Source organism: Hippocampus zosterae, chromosome 1 (assembly GCF_025434085.1).
Source record: "Hippocampus zosterae strain Florida chromosome 1, ASM2543408v3, whole genome shotgun sequence".
Classification (NCBI taxonomy): domain Eukaryota; kingdom Metazoa; phylum Chordata; class Actinopteri; order Syngnathiformes; family Syngnathidae; genus Hippocampus; species Hippocampus zosterae.
In genome coordinates, this window is record NC_067451.1 from 13817219 (window position 1) to 13841870 (window position 24652).

General features: G+C 41.1%; 1 protein-coding gene across 3 annotated transcripts in view; it reads right to left on the reverse strand.

Annotated features, from left to right (window-relative positions):
* Positions 1-24652, reverse strand: part of tenm1 (teneurin transmembrane protein 1) — a 203797-nt gene that overhangs the window by 103822 nt on the left and 75323 nt on the right. For all 3 annotated transcript variants that reach the window (XM_052057442.1, XM_052057450.1, XM_052057432.1), the window contains 2 exons: positions 18437-18680; positions 13235-13473 (listed from right to left, as the gene is read on the reverse strand). In XM_052057442.1, the coding sequence (XP_051913402.1) occupies positions 13235-13473; positions 18437-18680 (483 nt within the window). The remainder of the gene's footprint in view (positions 1-13234; positions 13474-18436; positions 18681-24652) is intronic.

Below are 24652 nucleotides of genomic sequence, written 5' to 3' on the forward strand. Positions count from 1 at the left end.
GGTGGAGAGAATGTTTCTGTGTATACATTTTGGAAATGCCACCCAAAATTACCATGACACAGCATCTATTAGGCTATTAGGCAATTTTCGACCTTCTAAATTATCTCAGGGCTGACTTGGAGCAATGTACAAGAAGCAGTCAAACATAGCGCCCATGAACAGTATGGGCAGGAGTGGCCGCTACATATATCTGATTGTTATATCTGTTATAGGGCTGACTGTTATATATGACCATTACCGTATTTAACCATTTCATGCACACTGCAACCCGATAACATGATAAGCACCCCACAGTAGTAACCGGTGTCCTTGAAAGGGTAAATGAGATTTGAAATTAAAGTGGGCAACTTGCTTGCTCAACCCACTTTCTGGCAAACTCATAAAATAATTATTTATGATCTTAGGACCTTGCATCTTAAATCGTATTAATTTTTTACTCTCCTTTGATACCAGTAGCTTTTATTACCACCGTTATTAAACCACAACTTAATAGATAAAAACCTCGACTCAGAGGTTTAATTTTTAACTTTCAGAGACTTCCGATTTTGTAATGTTATATTTGGAGTCCCACAGGGATCCGTATTTGGGACGTTACTGTTTAGCATCTACATGTTTTCACTTGGTGACATTATACATAAATATACCATTAGTACTCACTGTCATGCCAATGATACCCAATTATATATACATTTAGAAATAACAAACCCCCCACATTGCTGTAATTTGAAGGTGCCCCTTGTTGAGATGAAACAATGGACGTTTTTCAATGTTTTTTCTTAACGCCGATAAAATCGAGATCTTGATCATTGGCCCTGTTTGCCATTGGCGTTTATTGAAGGACACCACACTGACTTTATAAATGAACTATTCTATGACCCAAATTGATTCAGAAAAAAAAAACACTGTTATATTTGACTCAGCTCACTAATATTGCATTGTACGGTGTCCTTGTATGACAAGAAAGGAATCAGAATCAGAATCAGAATCATCTTTATTGGCCAAGTATGTAGAACACACAAGGAATTTGTCTCCGGTATAACACACTGCACTAGTATCATCGTAAACAACAAAATCATTGAACCATTTTAGAGTATACCAGTAGTCTTGTAGTACCATTTTGTGGTGCAAGAAGAGTGACTATGTCAGTGACTGTTTAAGGAGTTAATGGCTAGAGGGAAGAAGCTGTTTAAGTGTCTACTGGATTTGGTGCGCATGGATCTGTAGCGTCTGCCTGAGGGGAGCGGCTGAAAAAGGTGGTGGGCAGGGTGCGGGGGATCCAGGAGGATTTTCCGTGCCCTTGTCTTGATTCTTGCAGTGTGCAAGTCCTCAAGAGTGGGTAGGGCGGTGCCAACGATTTTTTCTGCCGTCCTAACTGTCCGTTGAAGTCGGATTTTGTCCTTTTTTGTGGCGGCCCCAAACCAAACCGTGATGGAAGAACACAGGATTGATTCGATGACTGCCGTGTAGAACTGTCGTAGCACCTCCTGTGGCAGGCCATGCTTCCTCAGCAGCCTCAGGAAGTACATCCGCTGCCGGGCCCTTTTCAGGATGGAGATGGTGTTGACTTCCCACTTCATGTCCTGGGAGACTGTGATTCCCAGGAACTTGAAGGTCTCGACGGTTGACACAGGGCAGTTGGATAGTGTGAGGGGCAACTGAGGAGAAGAATGTTTCCTAAAGTCCACGATCATCTCTACATTCTTGAGCGTGTTCAGCGGTTGTGTCGGCCGCACCAGAGCTCCAGCTGCTCCACTTGTTGGCGGTACGCAGACTCGTCGCCGTCTTTGATGAGACCGATGACCGTGGTGTCGTCTGCAAACTTTATGAGTTTGACAGCTGGATCTGTTGAGGTGCAATCGTTTGTGTAGAGGTGAAGCTGCCTTCAAATAAAATGTATGAGGCTATTATTATTATTATTATTATTACTATTATTGTTGTTATTATTATAGAAAGATGAAATTATCAGAATGCTAACTTCGGTTCTTGACCAAGGAAGTGCGAACAGGACTGTCATTGCCTTGCACTGGCAATGATTGACAGGGTGAGGGTTTTTTATTTTGTGTGTGTGTCTGTGTGTGTGTGTGTGTGTGTGTGTATGTGTGTGTGTGTCGCTATTCCTCAATAAGGCTCATTTGCACAGGGGTGGGCAATTTCTTCGCCAAATATATGCATAAATATGTGCAAATACCACTGGCGCACCGAGACATTCTGTTTGGTGTCTCAGTTAGTGACACAATTCACCATCTGCGCATGTTTTGTTGATTCGACTCTGTTTGCTCCATTTTTACTCGTTAGCACCACGCAAAAGCCACACAATCCTTTCGTGAATCCGGCCCTGTGTTTTAAACACAACTGCCAACATACACTTGTTGCCAGCAGGACATTCACAATCTGCAATTGCAAATCTGCGTTAACTATTTGGGATCTTAGTAAAAGATCACAATCTGAGTACATTACATGCAACATGCACGCCAACAATACACACAATCTCGTAGAGCAAACATGCAATGTACTGAACATACTTTGAGATCTTAGAATATCAGATCCATAGTCTTAGAATGAACAGGTAAAAGAAAAAGTCAATAACTCACATTCAAGCATCAGTCATTCCATTTAGTGTAGGTTAGCATGTATAGTAAATTCAATTGTTCATCCAAGTTGCACTGCATGGTCATGTCAGCCTCCAGCAAAGACGCAACTTCAGAGGGATGGCGGTGGTGGCGGAGGCAGGGAATGCAGGTAGAGATAAAAGTCAGACATGAGAGGGAGAGAGCGGCGTAATGGCGGAGAGAGACAAATGGGCAAAACAAGTGTGAAGGAGAATGAAGGGGAGTGAGGGATGACAACTCCTCAGCCAATAAAACAAATTTCTGACTGAGGCTGACTGAGACCCTCAGGTGTCTGCATGGTTGGATGTGTTTTGGTGCTCGATTCATTCTGACAGACATGAGATGGTAAAATATTTTTTCTTACTACTCCAAACTGCCCTCACCTCAGTCTGCGTCTTTGTGTGTATGAATGTGTGTGCAACTGCTGACATTCACACCTGTGCTCCTTTGTATTACATGAGTGTGGCAGACATGGTACCGTTTGATGATTAAATGGGTATGGGCGGAGGTGTAAAGAAAGGGCAAGGTTGTGAACATCCTGACGATGGCGACAGCTCTGACGAAGGTTGAAGTGATTGCCGAAACTGTCTGCAAGGTATGAGATTTTTGTCAGTATTGGAAAAAAAAAACCTTTCAAGCTATTTTAAAAAGTAGACAAGATGAGCGCCTTAGCGTGAGATCCATGTGCAGTTAAGATTCAGACAATAGCTGCTTTGATGTGGCAGTGGCCTTGGCACAATCCTTTGATTGCTCAACCCAGTGTTGCAAAGTTGGTCAATGTAAATACTGTAGTTGTCACATTTTGCCACTGTTCACTGTTTTACATTTCCTGTCACACCCGCCACCCACTCTCTCTGTTTACCTCCCACTTGCCGTCGAACTAATCTGTCCCTTTGCTGAAGGATGAATCATATTTCAGACATACAAGATTAACCGGAGCAGGGACAGGTGCCGTGTTACATTCCCCCTCTCGCAGTCATCAACAAACGCGACAAAGAAGAGAACGAGTAGTACACACCAATTGCATTATATGGGTATTACCACACATACAGGAAATGGCAACTGATGAAATGTTGGATTTTCTCCCTTGGGCAGTTACAGCTTCTACTCTTCTGGAAGACTTGATATGTACATTTGAATGTTTCTGGCCATTATTGCTCATTCATTCAGAAACAACATAAGTGAGGTCAGAGGTCACTCTTGTTGGGAGACGCTCAGCTGCCACCTTCATTTTAGTTCATGCCAAAGGTATCCATTATGGTTGAGGTCAGTGGAATGCAAAATGTCTTACAACCCAACTCATTTTGAATTATGGGACTTTCGCAGTGTCAAATTGGTTCCCAAACTCCTCCAGCTAAGTAAGAAGCATTGTTCATATTGTCTTGCAACTTGTATAGATGCAAATAAACAGTTTCAGTGATTAATTGATAATTTCGATTTTGACTATGCTGCAGCTCAGTACTACACCAGAGAACTATGAATAAAAAGACAAAGCAGAAACCCAAGTCAGTGTTTGTGAACAAATGCTTGCCAGGTGAATTTTGGATTAATCGAATTTTATTGCAATCTCTGTGCCCTTCTGGACATTTTTTTCCCAATGTGCTTCTCTGTCCATTCAAAGTCCCATGACCACAGCGTGTCTTGCCTTTTAAAAGTAATTTTATCTGAGGCTGCTGTAGCAGTTAGAGCAGTTTTAGCAAAGGCCAGTCGGTTTCTTTGAGCTGCATCAGTCGACCAAAATAGAAGAGTGAAAACAAAGAGAAACTGGACCAATCAATATAAACCCCAATGAGGCATGAAGCAGCTGGCTGAAAGAAGCTGCGGGTGAGGAACACACACACGCACACGTGCACGCACCCCCAAGCACACTGGCGCAGACCAACAAACACACATGATCTCAAACAGAAAGTGATGCACCTAACGTCCAAATGGACTCACAAACTCACAAATGCAAGTTCATTGTTCCACTTCTCTCAAACCATAAACCATTAAAGCTGTAGAACCTATAATCGTCCAGCATTTGTCGACAGTCACCTCGGTTAAGCTGACATTGCACAAGATTGGTGAACACTATCTGGATTGAAAATAGAAACACAAACGCTTCATACGAGTATCTTAAAATTATGTTATTGTTGTTCTTTTAGAAGAACGCAAGTCACAGAAATGTGTTTGCTGTTTATTTTTTGTCATGACTAAGGGCAATTTCCACCCCCACCCCCGAGTAACTAAATAATAAAATTAGAGCTGTCAAACGATTAAAATATTTAATCTAATTAAAAATGCAACTGTCATAATTAAAAAATTAATCGTGATTACTCACACATTTTTTATCGATTCTGAATTTCCTTTTACATTTTTGTCCTATTTTATCCCCATTTTAATGCTCTCGTCAACATGGAATCATGAATCAGTTTTCTATGTGCCAAATGCAAATATTTACTGAAATAACAATTTCGATTTTCAATTTTACATGAACATTTTTCACTTGGTGCACTTACTCACACATAATCTCTCACACAATATTACTGTCCATCAATCACGGTGAAAAAAATATTTTTTCACACAACACAACAGCTGCTTTAACAGCTTTTTTTATGAAATCAAAACAGAGCAATATAACAATATAAAGTGCACATCTAAGATACACTAGTACTCAGCCTATAGTGGATTTAAACCATGGTTTTATACTTCATTTTTCTTAAGTTTGCTTTCAACACAGCAGTCTGTTTCTGTATGTTTGTTGAAGAATAACGAGACACCGGACACCAGTGTTCTTTATCTGCCGCTGTATTCGAAACTGCCGGCCGTACAAACAAGCGCACGCACTTCCCCCGTGCTGCAGGGGCAAACCATTCTGAAAAGGGATGGGGGGGGGGTCACTCCCTCTAACACAGTCAGGCTATGTTGATTGTGTTGGTCCTTCTTGCGCGGAAGTCTCTCTACGGTTTTGTGTAGACCTCATTTCGAATGACTACACTTGGTTCGATGACAACAATGGAGACATTTTACTGTAGCGCACTGTCACTGTCAGACGAACACAGAGAAGCTCCACCCGCTCTATTTATATGGACACAGCACACTATAACCTTCCACACAAAATAGTTCCAAACAAGTAACAATCGCGTCAGTGGCATACATCGTATACCACTGACCTGTATGTCTCTGTATCATACCTGTATGATACAGAGACAGAGGAGAAGAACAGATAACTTTGGTCTTGTCAGTGGAGCAATATGGTAACTTTTTAAAAGTAAACTTTCCATTCATAAACTCTTCAAGTATCTGTTTTCGGTGTCTCGCACTGCCTGCCTGGCAAAACAGACATGAACGTGGACTTCTGCAGCGCGCTTGTTGTTTTGTTTCTGGTGTATTTGTAGAGCAACGTAACATCCGCTTGTGATGTGTGCCGCGTTAATCTCGCGAGAAAAATTTTAATCCCGTTAAAATTCATTTAAATTAATGCCAATAAAAACGCACTAAACTGACAGCTCTAAATAAAATATATATGTTTAAAGAATCATATTTGCGATGGCATACCCTCACAATTCATCCCTATATCCAGTTTCATAAAGTGCAAATAACATTTTATTCATGTGATTTTACGTTGTATAACTTGTTCTTAGACAGAGATAATAGTTATGACACCATGACATGAAATGCCACAGTCGAAATTATACCTAATTTTGTTGACATCTCATGTCTCATCACTCCTCAACACATTTCGTCAATGGAATTGCTGGAGCGGGGAGCGAATAACAGAGAATTGAAGATCAAAGAAAAAGCAGCTTGAAAATAAGAAATTGAGAAAGGTGTCCCTTTCTATTTCTTCAGAGAAATAACATAGTTATTGTGTCCAATTTTGTAGTTAAAAGTGTGTATCTTGTAAATATACAATCAAGGTGAAGGTATAAAATCAAAACTGATTAATAGAACCCTTTTAAAAAAAACTGGGCAACAATGCAGATTTAAAACGACAGATCAAGATCATGAATAATAACAACCCAATAGAGAACGTCACTCCGCAGCTGTGATTACAATCCAGTTTAGTATTGCCACAATCAAATGAGTGTGCTCAGGAGATCATTTGCTTTGAGCTTTTGAGCCATCATGGTACGAGTGGTATGCCCACATCTTGAATTCCGTACTACACTTCATCGGGACTTCTACAAAACAACCCTAATAAATCCCTTGAGTTTGCAGTAATTTATGCATGCACACATACCATATTTTCATGTTTGACAGGCAGTTACAGATGACGATTGGTCTCCTTCCTCCTTCCACACACTTGACCAGAAGTAAATCACTCAAAGCTAATTGTTTATTCTTTTCATCGCCACAATCCACAGTGCAGTGTGCACACCATGAGATTGTTTTCTAATATTGAACCAGTACATGCAGCAGGAGGTATCAAATTGACATAATTTGTTCTACGTACCGGTACTTTTGGTGTAATTGTATGTTTTACTCTCTCCACACGGCTGTCTTCTGTAAGATGTAAATATACTTTGCGCTGTGTTTAGAGATTTACATGCGGGAACATGGGCAACCGATGACACATTTTTGTATGTTTTACGTTTGTGCCAGAGGAAAAATGTAAGAGGGAATTGGACACCAATGAATCCAATATTGGCATGCGTCTCTGTACAAATGTTTAACCTGTTGACCAAGTGGATTTCCACTAACTTCAACAGGGAACGTTAATTTGAGATGAGTGACTTTAGTTCCAAGCTTGTAGGTCAAGGCACCACTGTATTCATGCATCTTCCGAGCCGCTTGATCCTCACTAGGGTCGCGGGGGGTGCTGGAGCCTATCCCAGCTGTCTTCGGGCAGTAGGCGGGGGACACCCTGAATTGGTTGCCAGCCAATCACAGGGCAGGCACCACTGTATAAAACAAAAATATCAAGATACAATGGTTGAGCCCTCTGAGGATCCAACAGCTATGGAAAAGCCAACACCTTCAATTTGAAGAAGGTGTTGGATCAACTTTGGATCAACTCTGATGAAAGGCTTGTCCTTTGCTCTGTCTCAGGGGTTCTTCACCTGTGTTCGATCGAACCCTTTGGGTTCGGTGAATCTGTCTCAGGGGTTTGATGGAGCCTTTGCCATAGAGGTCCGGGTCGGGGAGGAGATTTTGCCCCAAGTGACGGAGTTTAAATATGTTGGGGTCTTGTTCACGGGTGAGGGCAGGAGGGAGCGAGCGGTCGACAGACGGATCGGTGCAGAGTCTGCTGTGATGCAGACCGTGTATCGGTCTGTTGTGGTAAAGAAGGAGCTGAGCCAAAGGGCGAAGCTTTCAATTTACCGGTCGATCTACGTCCCAACCCTCATCTATGGTCACGAGCTATGAGTCGTGACCGAAAGAACGAGATCCTGGATACAAGCGGCCGAAATTAGTTTTCTCCGCAGGGTGTCTAAATGTGACACAAAATTCTAAATGTGTGACCGCATTATTTGTACAAGTTTTACTCTTCACATGTATTTGCAATTGATTTAATTTATAATGAAATAATGAATAATGTGTGTTCAAATGCGCGCGTGTGTGTGTGTGTGTGTGTGTGTGTGTGCGTGTGCTGCGGACATTGCATCGGTCTGTCATGGTAAAGAAGGAGCTGAGCGAAAGTGCAAAGCTCTCAATTTACCGGTCGATCTGCGTCCCAACCCTCATCTATGGTCACGAGCTATGAGTCGTGACCGAAAGAACGAGATCCCGGATACAAGCGGCCAAAATTAGTTTTCTCCGCAGAAAGAGATAAGGTGAGAAGCTCGGTCATCCGGGAGGGGCTCGGAGTAGAGCCGCTTCTCCTCCACATCGAGAGGAGCCAGATGATGTGGCTCGGGCATCTAATTAGGATGCCTCATGGACGCCTCCCTGGTGAGGTGTTCCGGGCATGTCCCACTGGCAGGACACCCCGAGGAAGACCCAGGACACGCTGGAGAGACTATGTCACCCAGCTGGCCTGGCAATGCATCGGGATCCCCGGGGAAGAACTGGAAGAAGTGGCTGGGGAGAGAGAGGTCTGGGCTTCCCTGCTCAAGCTGCTGCCCCCGCGACCTGACCCCAGATAAGCGGTCGGTGATGGATGGATGGATGGCAATTCAACTATAACTGCATAAACTTGAGATTGCAGATTATACAAACACATGAAAGCACATGCGCGCACGCACACACACACACACACACACACACACACAAAGTTCCAGACACGTTAAATTGTCATTAAACAGTAAAATTAGATTTAGTGAAAGATTTGTGTTTCACGTAAAACAAACGGTGGGTCATTTGTTTTATAAATGTAATCAACAAGTGCCTAGAGCAGTGGTTGTTAACCTTTTTAGAAGTACAGAACCCAACTAGTTAATATGCACATTCGCCGAACCATTCATGAGTGAAAAAATATATGTTTTAATGAATTCATGATCTAAAAAAAAAAAATCACATTTATTGAAAACAGACGACGTTCTATCACGACAGTCACACGTTGACTACTCAACCTAACGCAACCTAAACGACATGTCGAATGTGAGTCACTGGAAAGCGATTACAATTATTAGATCAAAGCCAGCAGTTGTGTAAATAATTTCACAACGGTGCTCCTTTTTATATAACATCACATCATAGGTTTGGGTCATCTTTAAATTCTCTAATTGTGAAATTAGTTGTGTGAAATGAAGTGATGCAAATCATACTCTAATGAGCATTTCTGACACAAAAGGGCATCAAGATTTTACAGAAGCAGAACTCAAATGAGGCTTAAATAATAAAATGAGTGACTGGCGGTGGTGTCATCACATCTATCCTTCAAGATTATAGATGCAATCTGAACCTGTCCTCTAGCTCCCCTTAAATGCCCCGTCATAATGCCCGCCTCTCATATCTGATGGTCGTGCTGTGCTTAATAACAAGTGAAGACTGCTGGATGGAGGTGCGTTGGGAAATGAACAAATTAACAAAGCAATTCACAGTCTCTGCAGCACTGTGGGGGGGTCTGCGAGGAGAGACAAAGGGTTGTAAAGAAAGCGGGGAATACTGTGTCACCTGCTGAAAACGGGGCATGTGCTGCAATAATTTCAAAACAGTAATATCTGCATTCATGGTTTGCACTATTTACTCTGTAATTGGACACCTTCATCAGGGACATAATATTACTGTTTCATTATTGGCTGGGTTGTTTTTCCTCCAAATTAATGAAGTCACATATTATAACTTCACACACAAGGCTCCGACGACTCATGTGAGGTTTATCGTTGTGAGAATGGTTTTGACTCGCTCTTGTCACATTCTGTATTTGACAGCAGGGGGCAGGTGTTCTCGCTTGCCGCCTGCATACCTGCCACCCATTTATCTGTGATTGCACCTGCTATATTTAGGCGCTCCGGCAGTCGACTCAGTGCCGGAGTATTCCACGCCGTCCCATTGCTTTTGCCTATTCCTTCTCGGTTAAACACTGCCTTAAAGACTATTGATAATTGTTACGTTCCTAGACATCCTCTCGTGTGTAATTATAGTATTTTGCCTAAACTTTCTCCTTGACGTTTTTTCGTAAGCGTTTTCTGTTGCCTCGTTATAATTATTTCCTCTTCTCTTTTTGACCAGCGTTTTCTGTTATCCGTATAGACGGGGGGTTTTGTGTTGTAATAAATTTTCGTGACAAAGTTACTTTCTGTGTCTGCTATTTCAGCGATCCACTTATCCCCAGTTTGCTAGGCACAAAGCAATTACTCTGTCGCTTCGAGCTCAACATGACAGCTCGTGTCTAATCGATCATTGAAATTCAGAGAATTTCCAACAAGGCATGATCGGTGAGTGGGTAGCACCTCCACATCACAACTCCGAGGTGGTGGATTCCTGGCTGGGCTCTGACCTTCCTGCATGAAGATTGCGTATCCCCCCCACAGGTACGTGGGTTTTCCTCTTGTACTATGGCTTCCTCCCACATTCCAAAAACATGTTTCGAAGGTCAATCAAAGTCTTGAAATCAAACTCAACTTACTGCATGTGGAGAGCAATGCAATCTGGGTGTGTCCGGGCCCCAAAGTATTCCACAAAAACACCGCTTCAAGTATTTACAAAAAATATCAAATAATCCAATCTTTTCACTTTTTTAAAATAACAGCACAGAACGTTGTTGCAAAGAAAACGACCAAAATTGGTGGGGCGGTCCTCTCTCTCTTCTCCATTGTACTTTACATATTCCTCGTCATGTTCAGTTGAATGATTGATTTCTTGAGAACAGCAATTTTAACCTAATTTTGTGGAATTGTGGTTGACGAGGGGGCGGCCCGGTAGCCCAGTGGTTAGCACGTCGGCTTCACAGTCCTAGTGAAGACCGCTTGATCTTCACTAGGGTCGCAGGGGGTGCTGGAGCCTATCCCAGCTGTCTTCGGGCAGCAGGTGGGGGACACCCTGAATTGGTTGCCAGCCAATCACAGGGCACACAGAGACGAACAACCACCCACGCTCACACTCACACCTAGGGACAAAAAACATTCATCTTCCAAAAAATAGATTGCAAACTAATAAGTGCTGCAGAATTTTTGTATGGATCAGAATTGTTTTCATACTTAACTACGGCAAATGTCAGATACTTTTACTTGAACTCGTACGACTTTTACTCAGATATTATTCAACAAAGTAAATCTTATTTTCGACCAGAGTTACTTGTACTCTAACTCAAATTGTATTCAGGCATTTTGTACAAGACTGGGAATTGGGAAATCAAAATACTATTGCTATTTTTATTTCCTCATCCTGTTAAAGGTCGTTAATTAAATGATTCAAATGACTGGATAATTAGGTAATGAGAAAAGCTAATCATGTGGCAGCCAGTGTCTCAACCTCTCACCCTTAACAAAGACATTAAGTCCATGACCATTGTAATCTTGGATTTCAAAATCGATGATGTACACGCCAACATATCATCTTTTCTCATGTCACATCCATCTAAATGAAGTTGCCATGGTAATGGAAACACGGAGATCAATCATTGCCAAGCAGGAGTGGAGCATGACACCAATTAAAAGGTTATGTTGTCTCCTAGTCATCACTCATACTCCTCACTAATGCACTAATTACTAGGTCCGGGACATTAATGGGATAGCATGGTTCAGGCAGGGGATTAATCCACATGGCTTTGCTCCGTGAATGAGTGTGTATGTGGGCGTATGTGTCTGTATGTGATGAATGTGAACCCCCAAAATCCTCCCTGACAGCCTTAGTAAGACATGAGTGACACCACATTAAAGGAATGAGCGTTGGGATGTCAGCACTCGAAGACCATGGGATGAGGTCAAGGCTGAGACCTACAATGCATTTTTAGCGCTCTTTCACTCACTAGGATATACATTGATTATATTCTTGAGCAACAATGATTTCACAAAGTTGCTGTGATGTCTTTTGGAATGCATGAAATTTTTATAGCCTCCTCCTTGAACTGCCTCTTTTTCGCGATCCTCGCCCATCCGTTCAGTTTACATTGCGCTCGACTCCTATGGCCCATATCACACAGGTGATGAGCTCTTGAGAAGGTGGGCCCAATGAGTACAGGCCCGGCCACCAGGCACTTGCCTTTGAGCCCCACCTACAGCCTCCTGACTTCAGATGGGCCGACCCGGGTAAGGGAAAATGTTTTCCAATATTGATTGATTGATTGATTGATTGATCCATGCTTTGTCTGGTTCCTCGCCTCGGAGCTGTTTATCATGGGTGACCCTGCCAGTGGCGAAACGTTCCAGACAACATAGCTTCTGACATCAATGGGACACACAATAAAGTGACGGCTCAAGGGGCGGCGGGGTTGATTGATTATAATTGGAATAATTATTGGAATAATTAAAAATCTTAAAAGCGTAGAATTACGTACTAGAGAGAGAGAGAGACAGCAAGCGAGAGAGACTCAGAGAGCGAATTTATATGTCTATTCATCATAAAATAATTACCAATTTTGTGTGCTTTGGTCCAATGACTCAGATGCAATTCAGAATTTCCCACAGATTTGGAATGCATTATTTTCTGTGTTAGAATCCATTTTGCACAGCTTATTACTACACCATTCTGGTTGTATAATGCCTTTTAGTAGTTTGCATTGATTGTATTTCAAATTTATTTTGTATTGAAATGGCTCCTTTGGTGATTTGCTTTGAAATTATTGGCAAAAATAAAATAAAACACAGAACAACAACACTAAGATAACCTCTTCCTCTTAACCTTACAACCAGCGAAGACATTATTCAAATAGTAAATGCACAGTAATTCCGGTCTTATATTTTTTCAGCAATAATAGCTTGGTTCAAAACACCAACCTTCATTATTATCATCCCCTTCATTCCCATCATCATCATCATCATCAACTTTCAAGCAGAAAGTGCAAACATAATACAGATACAGATGACATTGTGCGCAAACACAATGCTTTGATTTTGGTTAAGTAAAAAGGGACAGCGTCATCTTACCAGTACAATTCTTGGCAAACATGTTACAAAAATGAAATTAATCTGAATATGGATAGAGCTCAAAATAAAAACAATCTAGTCAAATGCTACCTGGGCACCGAATTTCCCTGGTAGAGATAAAGGAAAAAAAAACAGTGCGGTTAAATGGGAAAGTCATGAAGAAGAGGAACTCACCAATGACATATGTGAGCAGCAGAGCCAGGGTAAGAGTGAGAAGTGATGCAGATAATGCTGTACACTTCCAGTTGCAGCAGCGATGAGGCTTGTTGAAGGTAAACAGTGGTCTGGTCACACTGCTGCGAGGCAGGGGCCTGGGCGGAGGCGAGTACACTGTTCCAGAGGTCAAAGGGTAACCCTGCCCCGCACCTGAAAGCAGGGCTGATGAGCCTGACCCTTGCTTGAATAGGAAGTGTCTAAAATGGAGAAACACAATGTTACATTTAGGTCAAATGATTGAATATTTGTAATAAACGAATTGAAGCTTTCCGAGACGAGTACTGTATTATGTGTTGACACAATGCAAAAAGCAACGATCTATTTTTTGGAATTTGTTCATTTTGAAAATGTATTTCCTCTCCTTGTTTTCATCTTGGATACAGATGACATTGTGACATTTAGCTCTTAACAACCTCAATGGCATCCGTACATGTAGTTTTTTTTTTTTTTATTTAACGTATTTTCCTCACTAGAAGGCGCTTCAAGTTTAATGAATGGCCTATTTTAAAACGGTTGTCGTGTATAGGACGCACCACATTATAAGAAGTATAGAATAGAAGCCACAATATTGTCTGCACAATGCATCCACCAGATAGAGCTATGTTAAAGGGAATACAATACAATAAAAACAGCTTTATTCATATTGAGCTTTCACAACCGGTGCAGCTGTAACAAAGCACTTCACAGAACATTTAAAATGCTAAGTACAAGAAATCAGAATATGAATACATATATGAATACATATATAAATATACATACATATCTCTCTCTCTCTCTCTCTCTCTCTCTATATATATATATATATATATATATATATATATATATATATGTGCTGTATGTGTAACATATTTAATCTGTGCTGTATGTGTAACATACAGCACAGATTAAATTTCTTCCCTCTCAAAACAACATAAAAAAAGAGGAGCTGCTGCGGGTGTCCGCGCCACCATCAAAAGAAAGTAAAAAAAAAAAGACAAAATAATATAAGTGACAGGTTAACTATGCAAATCTGCTTTTGGTTAGAGTCTCACTCTGAAGAAGGCTTGACTGAAACTCCTATGAAGGGCTCCTTTCCAAGGCAGAGGACTATTTTTTTTTTTTAAATTAGGCATACAGGGCAGTTTAAAGTTCAGAAATTAAGACATCCATGTTCTATTGTACATGAGGCCTCATTTCGAGACCTTTAAATCATTTATAACACATCTTTGGCTGCATATGTATGTGTGTGTGTGGGGGGGGGGGGGGTGCTTTTCATCTCAGACATCTCCTAAATTAGCTCGCAATAGTCCATCAAAGTTTCATCTGCAAAACTAACATTAGGAAGTAAATGTAGTCCTTTGGCACTTGGATTCCATCTTTGTTTTCTATATTTAGGTCCAAAAGAAAAAAATGAATAGCTTCTGATTACAGTCAGTCTGAAATAGTGAACTGCAGTAAAATCCTAAACCATTAGTTTTCCTCTTATTATTATGTAATATTTTCATTGTCATTCATACTGCTATTATGTGATGTTTCTGAGTAGAATAGTTGCCTTTTGTCTTTTCCCATTCAGGGCTCAGAAAAACAAACTGATAAAGTGGAAGAAGTGAACCACGAAAAAGAAGAGGCTGAAGAACATGAAGAAAGGCAGCACAGATGATGTTTTCAACCCAGAAAGACAGGGACGTGGGAGTACTTCCCTTTTCATAAGATATCTAATGGAAAATTAATCCAAATTAATTAGCCTCTATGCAGAGAATGCAGGGAAATTGCATGTTATTATGTGAGTGCCACCCAAAATTGTACAATGCTTACATGTGCACTATATCTGTAATTTTTGGGTGTCAACATTTTTCGATCAATATCTTGAAAATACTGATAAATGTCGATATTCAATGTTTCAAAGGTATGAACGGCTTGCAAAGAACGTCTTTTTAAGTTTCATTTACCATTTACCAAATGAAAATCCCCATTAACCAAATATCAATCACTTATCCATCCCCATATGTGTGTGTGTGTGTGTGTGTGTATATACGTGTGTGTATATATATATATATATATATGAGAGAGAGAGAGAGAGAGAGAGATTTATGATTGTGTTAGACATAGATAAGCTTTATTTATTTCAGATGTTTTGATTACAGTACATAAGAATGCTTCAGAAGGCAGAGGTAGATGAAAATAAAACAAAATGAAGCGCGGTGAATCTTTTCAGCGACTATGTATCATGTTTCGATAAGTGACTGCTAGGGGTGAGCTGAGGAAGCATAGATCCACGGAGGAGCTTTCCAATTTGAAAAGGTGGATCTTGGCAGGAAAAGAGGAGGTATGAGCAGTGTTTGCAGTGTTCTGTCCTCTTAGTAGATGGGCTTCTAATTTGAAAATGAACTATGTCTATTGGTGATGGGGGTACTATTGACAAGGATGTGACCCAGTTTTTTTTTTTCTTTTTTTGTGAAATGTGGGCATTTTCTTCTAATTGAAAATATCCTCACCCATTGCCCTAGGTTACGTCATGCTCAATGGACATTAATACTGGTTGACGTAGTGCAATGCACAGCTTTGCCTGACCATGTCCTTTTCGAGCAATAGAGGGTGTGAGGTCACAGGCTGCTGGCGGATCTCCGAAGGGCCCACAGAGGACAGGTCATTAATGTCGAGGCAGACCGCAGAATGATCACATTGAAGGACACAAGGCTGCCCCCCACCCACACTATTCCTTCATTTGCCAAATCATGGCTGTCTACTGCTCGAAGACAGCTGGGATAGGCTCCAGCAAGCTCACGACCCCCATGAGGACAAAGCAGGTCATACAATGGATGGATAGATGGATGTTGCCAAATCTGTTTTGTAAGAAATGTCAAGTTGAATCCGGTCACTCTCTGAATATGAGAGGGTTATAAAGCTGAGAAATGTTTTGTATGAATGACTTAAATAAAATGAATTGTATCACAATTATTGCATCACCCTAAAATTTAAATTAAAAGGAAAATTTAAAATAAAATAATTTTTTTTGAGAAATAATACAAACAATAGCAGCTCCGTTATTGATTTATACTGCTGGAATTAAAATGATTTAGGAGTGCTATAATGCTGTGACAGTCTTGGAAAAAAAATTATATCACAACATATTTGTCTGAGGGATTATCATTCTTCTGTTTATTCTCTTAGTCTTTCCCATGTGCGGGGCTGTCGAACTCAGGTGCTCCATGGCAATTTAACACAAGACAGATGACATCCATCCTTCACTGCCCCCCCCCCCCCCCCAACCCCCATCCGTTCCTCTGCTCATCCACCCCTTCAACATCAGCTGAAGGGTGGGAGTCAAACGGGGGACACAGAGACTGCACATGAAGCTTCCGCACACCCAAAGGGTCAATGCTAGTTCAAGTCTAAAAGGAGATAAACTTGGGGGACACAGAGCCTGCAGAAAAACAAGCATACACAAAAAGATGACAGATAAAGATGGGCATTTCAGTGCTTCTGGGGCCAATCGACAGGTCAGATGCAATTCAGTCCTTGTGTTTTTCCTTCTAAAAATGGATTTGCTCAAAACCCGGATTCAGATGATGATGATGTGTTTGCAAAATTGCATGGACCTTAAATCTTCACGTTTGTTACTTTCAAAATGTTTCCCAATCTCCCCAGTTCAATGCGTTTGATCGTCTCAGACAACATCTACGGGCGATGCTCAGGAAGCTGGAAATTCATATTGGGGAGCAAATTTCCCCTGAGACAGCAAGTAAATGAGAGTCCTCACTCTTCGGCAGGTTGAAGACTACTGCCCTCGGGCTGTTCACAAGGTAGACTCATGCAACCACAATCTAGAAGATGGCCGTATTCGGTTTCGACAGAGGATAAATATATTCTAATGCAACTCAACAAAGTCATCAGATATGCAGAGAAGAAAATTGTTCTGTTTTTGATTCCACATGCATTAAAAAAAATATAATCCTTTACCATTTTACCGGCATGCGCTCCCATTGCAAGTTTGATACTTAATCATCCTTTGATGTAAATTATAAAAATGATCTGAAAGCAAGAATCAGCCCCAGAAAACATTCAAAGTGATCCTAATTGCATTCCGTTTGCATTTCAGTCACAACACTGAGGTAGAAACTGACTTCGGGCTCCTTGACGACTAACATTTACATTTGTGGATGGTACATCATTGTTGGAAAATGTGAGTATTACCAGTAACTTATTCTTTTAAATCAGTACACTGACATGTCAGAAGAGCATATAGTAATTATTACACTGTCATCTGGCGGATGATTAATTTAAATTGTCAGATGGTTCTATTTTTTTAATCCCTTTACTTTAAATGAGATAGAATCTACTCTGATGCATGACATTAAAAACACTTCTTCCGGCATGACAGCCTGCCAATCTCATTTCCATGCTGCCAAAATTCAGCCGCCACACTGAGGTCTCATTAAACATGCAAACATATTCTTTTGCACCTTTCCGCTTCTTCTCAAAATCAGCCTCACAAATGAGAACCTGCGAAATAATTCTCTGATCAATTATTACTTATGCAGCTGGGAAATACTTAATTCCGTTTGATGGGATGAAATTTCAGCCGCTCGTCTCGGAGCATTAGACGGTACAGTATGTTTTCAGGTGCCACAACTGGAGGTGGAATTTCAATATGTTCCCCGAAAAGAGGATTTGTGCTCGATGCCTGATTTTGTTTTGTGACGTCTCAGCTCATTATGGTCCCCGGACGGAGCTTCAGAGGTGTGGTGGGAAAACCCAGTGAAAAACCTGAGAGATTCACGATAACTTTGATGGTGTGCAAAGACGTCTAATATTTCCCATGAGCCTTGTGTGCTGCTCCACTTTTTGGGGAGCAAATTCAAAACATCCAAACAAAGTTCTTGTCCTTAATTGCTCCCCACTGAATTTTATCAAGGTTTGCCAATACCTCTTTAAAGACTTTTAATGTAATGATACTCCATTTGTGCGATTGAAGAAATGGCTTTTATCATTCTAATAAAGTAGGATTTGCCTGGAAGATTCACTTATTTTAAGAGTTTCATGGCAATAAATAAATCCACACATTTGGGCTGAAAGCATTACGGAGGAAAGTAATGCTGCAAGTGCCCACCTTAACACATACTGTATTTTTCATCGTCAGGTCAAATCAGAAGGCAATTAGAATTCATTGCGTTCCCCTACCTGGTCTCTAAGGGAATGTTGCTGTTCAGCACCCAGCTGTCATGAAGCTGTGCCTGGTCCGTGCTTGAACTGGTGTCTGGCCCCTGGACGCCCTGGCTGGCCTGACATCGCGTCGGCATGGTTTTCCTCTGCAGACTGACTTGGGTGTAGGGTGCCGGGCGGGCGCAGGTGCAGGCATGCGGGGGCGGAGGAGGCGGCGGCAACGGTCGAAATGTGAACTGACCACCTGGACTGCTGGGCAACTCTGGACAAAAGAGGTACGGCAGCAATAAACCTTTTATCGACGACAAGTTGCAAAAGTTGCAATTGCAAGTGACATTGATATAAGTTGAAAGCGTTATTGTCATATTTTTGACAGACATATATCAACTTGATGACTTCCATTGCCTCCTTTCATGCTTGGCTTTGATCCATTCCCAGCTTCCCTTTAAATGGATACTGGGCTGTCCACAGCACTGAGTCTTTTAAGACCTCACAGCTCTGACTTAATCCTACCCGCCAGCCCAAACCACCCATATGATGTTTATTATGAGATATGTAGCTCTCGCCAGCTAGCCAGCTGTAACCCGCTCACACTGGTAACCTCCGGGTCTAGCAGGAGCTCTTTCAATCCATCATTTAACCTTCTCTTGTGATAGAATTCCATCACACCCTCCTCCCTGCTGCCTCCTCTTCCTTCTCACATTAAATGCACATTTAGCCTCATTTTGGTCAAAATTTGTTTCTTGTGCTTCCATGCAAAAAAGCTTATATGTGCCTGTGTGTGTATGTGTGTGTGTGTGTGTGTATCTGCGTGTGCATAAGTGGGTTTGCAGTTCATCATGAATTCACATCTACTGTCCCAAGCCTCTTTTTCAGTAGTTCGGGGGACATCCCTTTCCATATGGTTGTATTCTGGTTCCGTGAACACGGCAGCAAAACACTGAGCTTTTTTCCCAAAGCACAAACTCTATGCAGGAAAGTTGGAAATAAATTAAATATTTGTAGCCCACCAGCCAAAGCAGTTGATATCTGAGTGCTGGGTCTTTGTAACAACTGTGCAAAATATTATCAATTATTAATATTATCAACTGAACTTGACAAATACATGTAAATAGTTAATCATCTTATTATCGCAAGCAGAAAATTCGGAATGTTACTAAATTGTTGATCTGTGATGAAACACACACACACACACACACACACACACACACACGCGTGCGCGTTGTGTTAGATATGGCCACGATCCTAGTGAGGATAAGCGGTTCAGAAAATGAAAACTATGTGTATGCCCTGACAGAAGAATATTACTAAAATGTTTAGTGTGGGAAAATCAGACATCTTTGGCCCATCTGAGGCCTCCATCTTAATTCCTGATTATTATTTCTTAACTTATCAGGGTGTGAATAAACTAACCAACCTTCGAGACAGAAAGCGTTACTTAGGGATGTGTTGATCATATATCAAGGAGGGTCCTCGGGACACAAAGAGACACCATCAAAGGAGACTATTGACTTCTGGTTAATAACAAAGTTTAAAAGGAAGGGATTGGAAAGTTCTCTTCTTCATATCAAGGGATATAATGTTCGGATTTGAGGCGAGGGCAAGTGCATAAGGACGTCTGTATATGCCAGTGCCGACGTTACCGTTCCAATCTTATCATCGGGTCAATTTGATCACCGCTGTTATCTTTTAATTAATTGGACATTCCCCCCAAAAATACAAGATCAACCTGATAACATTTCATTTTTGGCAACACTCCATCTTGAATCAGTCATGCAAGCAAGCCTCTACGTCCCACCGAGCATGTGCTATTTAATTTTGATGAGGATCAGGATGAAGGTGTGAGGACCAAAATTTATTAGACCTATGCATCCACGTGGAATCATAATAGCACCTCTGTGCATCCTCCTCCATGAACCAAGAAGTAGACTCTTTAAATAGAAGATAACTGGAAAAAAAAAACATGATGTCACTCATCATTAACAGTTTGGGCTTTGTGAAAATCTGCACTCTGAATAAAAAAAGGACTTGATTTCCGGTTGCACATGATTAAAACCTATAAAAATGACACTTAATTGTGTATTTTTGAGGATCATCGGTTTACCACATTTTAATCATTTGCAACATGTAGTTTTTGCAAATGATTTTGAAGGATTTTTTTTCAGTGTATGAAATGCAAATTTGGGTCCAGTATACTCCAGAAGCTCTGGAGGTTCTTGCACGTTAAAAAGCTAAAAATGAATCAATAAATAAAAATAATGTGGCACTGACAAAATGGCCTTAGGGGTTTAAATATAACACTCTATATTACTTTACTCTATATTGCATCTTGATTTTCATGGCAGTGCAAGCCTTATTTCGCCTGTTTGAGAATTTTTGGCAGATGTCTCTGTGCCATGCTGGGCATTTCGTCGTACCATGGACCCTTCCTTTGACACACCCCCTGGGGCATCTGAATATTTCGTGGCTGAAAGTACACTAAAATGAACGCCTGCTGCAACCACATTTTGTTGAACGTGATCGAGGTTCAAAGCAGATAGATTCTGAGCTCCGTGTGGTGGATGTAATGATGTTTCAATCAGGAACATGACAACAGCGTGCATGGACTCCAGCTGTCTGCTTCTGCCATGTCAAAGACTGCGCATCTCCCGCACGGCAATTTTGAAGGGAGTGAGAGGAGCCACTTCGACTGGCTGCTCATCACGTCGGCTGTGTTCACACCCACAGTTGAGCAAACTGTTCATTTGTGACTGCGCCAAGCTGCTTGGGTCTGCAAAACCAATACCAACACTTAGTGTAACCCGCCCCTTCGCACAGTGGGACCGCACTCCATACCAGACTTGTGTTGGGCATGAAAACACAGTCCATACTGTCTACATTGTGACAAGAATCCTCAGCAAAGCAACAGGACTGTCAATGGTCTACAAACATGTCATTGTGACAGCGACTATTATGAGACTATCTGGCTTTAGCAACAATGATACAGTTATGCTGACATTTACTACGCCTGCCCTGTATATATCAGTGCATTTCACATGAAGGTGTACAAATGTTCTTTTCTATCATCACACCGTTTGACCAAACGATCAGTTTTGTCATCACAGCTGATATGTCTTTGATGCATTCATGCCTCCATTCTCTGCTCCCTGACAGTTTTTTTTTTCATGGCAAGAGATGACTCATTTTACATTGTGTTTCAACTTCATGGTTTCACTGACACATGCAGTACAGTTCCACTCAACAGCCCTCCTCCATCGTGTTGCCCATGGCCATCTGCAGTGATGCACATTGCACACCCACGTGCGATGTTGTATTTTTTAGTACGCCTTGAACAGGTTTATGTTGAATTAGAACCATATGCCAACTTGTAGTTTGTGGACCTATTTTCTCGTGGCTTGTTTATACCAAATCAAATGAGTAGATTAAAACACAGCTCATCAGTTTTAGCTGAAGCGTACTCATTTAGAGCTGATAAAATGGGAGCAAATGCATTTGTTTTATCATCTAGAGGTGCTGTTTCATCAAAAGTAATAGATGTGGGGGAAACAAAGGTTATTTTTGTCTGAACCATTTTGAAATACTAAACGTGGGCCGCTTGCATAAAAAGAATAGAATATTTTTAGACTACACTACTACATTACGTGTTGTGTTATGCACCAGAAGCTTTAATTCTCTCCTATTCATCATCAACATCTTGGAGTCCTTAGAGCCCTGATGCATATTCTTCTGCTCCCATTTTTCCCCTCTTCCATCCATCCATCCATTTTCTGAACCGCTTAATCCTCACTAGGGTCGCGGGGGGTGCTGGAGCCTATCCCAGCCGTCTTCGGGCAGTAGGCGGGGGACACCCTGGATCAGTTGCCAGCAACTGTTATGCTGATACATTTCATATTACTACATTAAGTGAACCACAATTACATAAGATTAAGAAATGTAATCCAGACAAGACAATAAACAACATCAATTTCATTTCTGTGAACAGTAGCTCATTTGCAGAGGTGTTTTTTTTCTATATCTGGCTGTGTGATAGGTGTGAGGCACAATGACTTGTGTGTGTGTGTGTGCGCGTGTGCATGTGTGTGTATATGTATATATATATATATATATATATATATATATATATATACTTTATTTATTTTTAACTAAGCAGGCATCAGGCAGAATCCACATAACACAAAAACAGCACTTTCAGGAGACCCTCAAAACAACCATTATCATTGCATCATTAGTCAAAGTGAGCAAGAGCAAGCAATTTTAAACACTTTATATGTGTCAGTAGTTTGTAAACCCCCACTTGTGTGGACTGACATTCATTCCAGATTAGTTTTTTTCAACCGATGCCATTATTCATTTACTCAGCTTGGTAAAACAGATACACCCGTGTTTAGTCCAGTTTTTACAACTTCAATTGTTTCTGATGGTTCGGGAAAGTGGAACTACAAAGTTCTACACTGGCCATGGAGGACCTGGGCAAAATGTAATTTTGGCGAGTGTGATGCCACAGGAGGTATGGGTCAGCAGATGGTTTGAGAAGGCTATGCTGAGGCAGCTTTGGATCCCCACTCCCAAAGACCCACGTGCTAACTGTCTGAATCTATTGCATCACAATCTCAACTATTGTGTTCTAACCACAATAGATGTTGTCTAACGGTGTCCAACTGACACCGACCACAAGTTGGACTGTTCCAGATGTAACCTATATAATTCTGCCGTGTCCGCCAGAGGGGCACAAAACATTTCCTCAGCTAGCTTGGAGTTCAGAAACATCAAGTCAACTCTGTGGGTAACAGATAGAGGCGGGGGGGGGGGAGGGACCATTACAGCTTCAGAAGACATCCGTGACAGTGTGGAGCATCTTTGCCCTGAGGTTCCTCTGAGACTTAGCCCTCCAGAAGCGGGACTTTGCAAAGTCGCTTATGAGATATATCCCAGCAATCATCAGCTTTTGGTTATATATGGGACATATATGAAGGAAATAATTTAAAAACCTGGGGATTTAGTTGAGGGAAAGAAACTGGTAACAGCAGATATTTAGGCACATTAGTCGTGCATCACAGTAGGTGGACCGAAAATTGCACTCAAACTGCATATTCATTAAAATTGTGTTAATTATAATCAAGTCGGCTCTGCCAGGAAACACATGCAGATACACTTTGGTAAAGCTCAGTGCCAATGCTGCAAACAAATGACATGGGTAAGGGAAGGAACAACAGTCATGCTTCTGTTCTTAAGTTTTGAGCTGTCTCCCTGCGTGTTCAGTATTAGAAAGTACATTGACTCGACAGCTGATTTTGTTTAGATTTGTTTATTTATTTACCTTAAACATTAAATAAAGAGGCTGTAATACTTACAATAACATGTTTTCCATCTATCATGATTCTGATCTTATGTGTCAGAGGAGGGACTTCCCTCCAGCGAGCACACCTGCTGCCACGGTTTCATCAGTTAGCCATGTATTTAAGGACTGCCTAATTGTCAATTCTGCGTCGGATTATTGTCCTTGTTTGCTGTATATGCTGAAGTGTTGTTTTCGAGACCGCTCGATCTCATCATTGTCGTTTTTTGCTCTCTAGTACCTTGTTTGTAAGTATTAATTTTATTTTTGTCCTTGATCTCGCGCTTGTTTTGTTTTCGTGTTAGTGGTCCCTTGTCATTTCGTTTACATTCTCAACTTACCTTGCCTTGTGCAAGCACGTTTTGTTTTTGCCTTGTTTTTCCTAGTTCCTTGTTACCAGCAATTTCTGGTCTCTCTAGTAAATAAATATTTTTTGTTACGAATTTTGTTTTTGCCTTGGTTTGTGGGATCAAATCACCATTCAGTTTGTCCACGAACTGTAATACCATCTATCTATCAATCTATTAAAAAACGACAACATTCAACATTAATGTTGAACCATCCAAGTAAATCACCACATCACCCAACTCACTCAAAAAAAACTTTAAAATATCTTTAATCTTTGAATGTTATGTTTAAATTGACACTACTCCACTTCACAATTGACTCACATTTAATTGTAGCACAATTTATTCCACTTTTCTGCTTGGATAAAATAAATATCACAGAAAAGGTCAAACAACCGAAATTAGATGTTGCTATCTTTTGTCTTCCCTTCCCTTCTTGATGAATCATCTTACTATCACTGACCCGTTGTACATTATAATTTGTCCTCATCTCATCAAACATTGAAACCGAATGGCTCATTTCATTGTCGTTGAGGAAGTTCGCACAACAAT